The following is a 2,244-nucleotide window of genomic DNA, read 5'->3' as shown; positions in this document are numbered from 1 at the left end:
CATCCCTCCCTCCTCCGGGAAGGCGGAGGGCACCGGGGCGGCCCCAGTCCCTCCAGCCGCCTCCTCGCAGCGCGCTGCCCGCGCCCGGAGCCCGGCCCTGCCCCGCCGCCGTTAACGGCCGCCTCGCGCGGGGGGCAGGCCGGGCGTCCCCGCCTCAGCACTCGCCCCCGGCGACACCTGCGAGGCGAAGCCGGGATCCCAGTCCCCGGTGGCGGTGGCATCCCCCCGCCCCCCGCCAGCGCTCCGGCGTGGCGGAGGAAAACTCTGCCCCTCCCGCCCAGCCTGGGACTCTGCGGGGTCCCCCGCCTCGGGCCCCGCGCGGGAGCCACCGCGGCCCTTCCCACCGGCGGCGCCGAGGCCGAGGCGGCGCGGCGGGGCGCGGGGGCGCCCGGCTCCGCCAGGACAGCCCGGCGGACTCCCTGTGCGGGGCGGGAGGACTCGCGCCGGCTGCCTGGCTGTCACGGAGTTTCTCCGCCCGATCTCCAGCCGTGCTTCTTTCAGGAAAGTTGCAGCTCTCTCCGCCACCAGAAGCCCTGACAGAGCCGGGACGATTGAAGCCTCCCGCCTCGGCACCCCGTGCCCCGCAGGCAGGAGGCGATTTGCATGCGGACTTGTCTCTGGTAGCAGCCACTGCCCGTCAAGCCTGACGGACAAACGCCCCCCTCTTTCCGCCCCCCCGTCCCGGAAAGCCCCTCCCTCGCCCCCTCCCTCGCCGGCACCTCCCGCCGCCTGTCAGTCGGAGCGGAGAGGATCGCATCGCATCGCATCGCATCGCATCGCTTCGCATCGCATCGCATCGCGGCGCGGGGAGCGGAGGCGGCACGGCAACGGCAGAGAGCGGGCGAGAGAGGGAGAGAGAGAGCGAGGAGCCGAGCTCTCCCCTCCCTCCCTCCCTCCTTCCCTCCCTCCCTCCCTCCCTTCCTTCCTCCTCTCTCCCTCCCTCCCTCCTTCCCTCCCTCCTTCCCCTGCTCCCTCCCTCCGTTCTTTCTGCTTCTCTCTCCCCTCATTCTCGCTCCCCGTTTCACCCACCCCGATCTCCGTTTCTCTTCCCCTCTTCCTCCGTCACACGCGCACACACTCTTTCCCTCTCCCTGCTTTTCTGTCATTTGACTTTGCATCTCAAGGCGGCCACCGGCTCCTCAATGAATCCCGTCTGTTGATCTGTCACCCTCCCTCCACCCCCGTCCCCTCCCAGCTCCACTCCTGTACCTGGAGCAAGGCAGGAGCGGCAGCCGAGCAGCATGTCCCGAAGGAAACAGAGCAAACCCAGGCAGATCAAACGTAAGTTTCCTGAGGGGGGCTCCCTCTAACAGACTTTTATTTATCTCGTTCTTGGGAGACGCGAGAGAGGTGGCTGTGGGGAGCAATAGGGGGGTCCAGAGTACGGACCAAACGATGAAACTTTGCCAGAGAGGCTGAGGATGGGGAGAGAAAGGGGACGAGAGCGAAAGCCAGGAGCTGCTCTGATGCGGGGTGAGCAAGCAGGCTCCTCACTGTCTCGTTCTTTGCTCCTTCGGAGCTCTTGCTGCCTCCCCGTAGTCTCTTCAAACTATTCTTCCGAGTTTCGGAGTGGGATCACTCATGTTTTTTCAAGTTGAGGTAGCGCTGGGAGAGCAGTATAGAACCGCTTGCGAACACCTCACCACTGAGCAACTTTCTGCGTCTAACGCGTGTGAACAGCCCCGTGCGGAGCCTGGGCTGCTGTAAGTACCGCAGGATCGCAGAAAGTGTGTGTGTGTGTGTGTGTGCGTGCGGAGGGAGGGGGGGGGTGTGTGGACGGGGGTGGACACGACGACGAGAAAGTTCCCGCGGGGGAGCCCGTGGGTAGCGCCGCGCCGGCCGCGGGCCCCGCCGCCCCCCCGGGCCCCGGCCCCACGCGGCTGGCCGCGCCGCTCCGCGCCGCTCCGCGCCCGGCTCCCTGGCGCGGACCGCCCACGTCCCGCCGGGCTCGCTGTGCGGCTGGACCGGAGGCGCACCCTCGCTTTTGCTGTTTGCGGGGGCTTAACACTTTTGAACTGTTTTCTGTATTGGGAAACAGGTGTGCTGAAGGCTTGTACTTGAAAGATACTCTGCCTAATAGTGTTCATAGTTCACTTTTCCTGCCTGTGACACACGACAGAGTCTTAACTTCATAAACTTTTCTGTGCTTTAGATTATTCATCCGAACAAGTCTAGCAGTCGGGACTAGAAGAAGTGTCAGGCGTTTTGAAAGAGGGTCTATAAATCATTTTGTTATAAAATCAG

At 65.0% G+C, this 2,244-nt stretch overlaps 1 protein-coding gene across 3 annotated transcripts in view; it reads left to right on the top strand.

Annotated features, from left to right (window-relative positions):
* Positions 1–724: 724 nt before the first annotated feature.
* Positions 725–2,244, top strand: part of ZFPM2 (zinc finger protein, FOG family member 2) — a 314,505-nt gene continuing 312,985 nt past the window's right edge. For all 3 annotated transcript variants that reach the window (XM_074811866.1, XM_074811594.1, XM_074811689.1), the window contains exon 1: positions 725–1,281. In XM_074811866.1, the coding sequence (XP_074667967.1) occupies positions 1,242–1,281 (40 nt within the window). In that variant the 5' untranslated portion in view covers positions 725–1,241. The remainder of the gene's footprint in view (positions 1,282–2,244) is intronic.

The sequence above is a fragment of the Strix aluco genome, chromosome 1, assembly GCF_031877795.1.
Source record: "Strix aluco isolate bStrAlu1 chromosome 1, bStrAlu1.hap1, whole genome shotgun sequence".
Taxonomy (NCBI): domain Eukaryota; kingdom Metazoa; phylum Chordata; class Aves; order Strigiformes; family Strigidae; genus Strix; species Strix aluco.
Note: the sequence above shows the minus strand (reverse complement) of the source record. Positions and strands in the feature narration are given on the sequence as shown.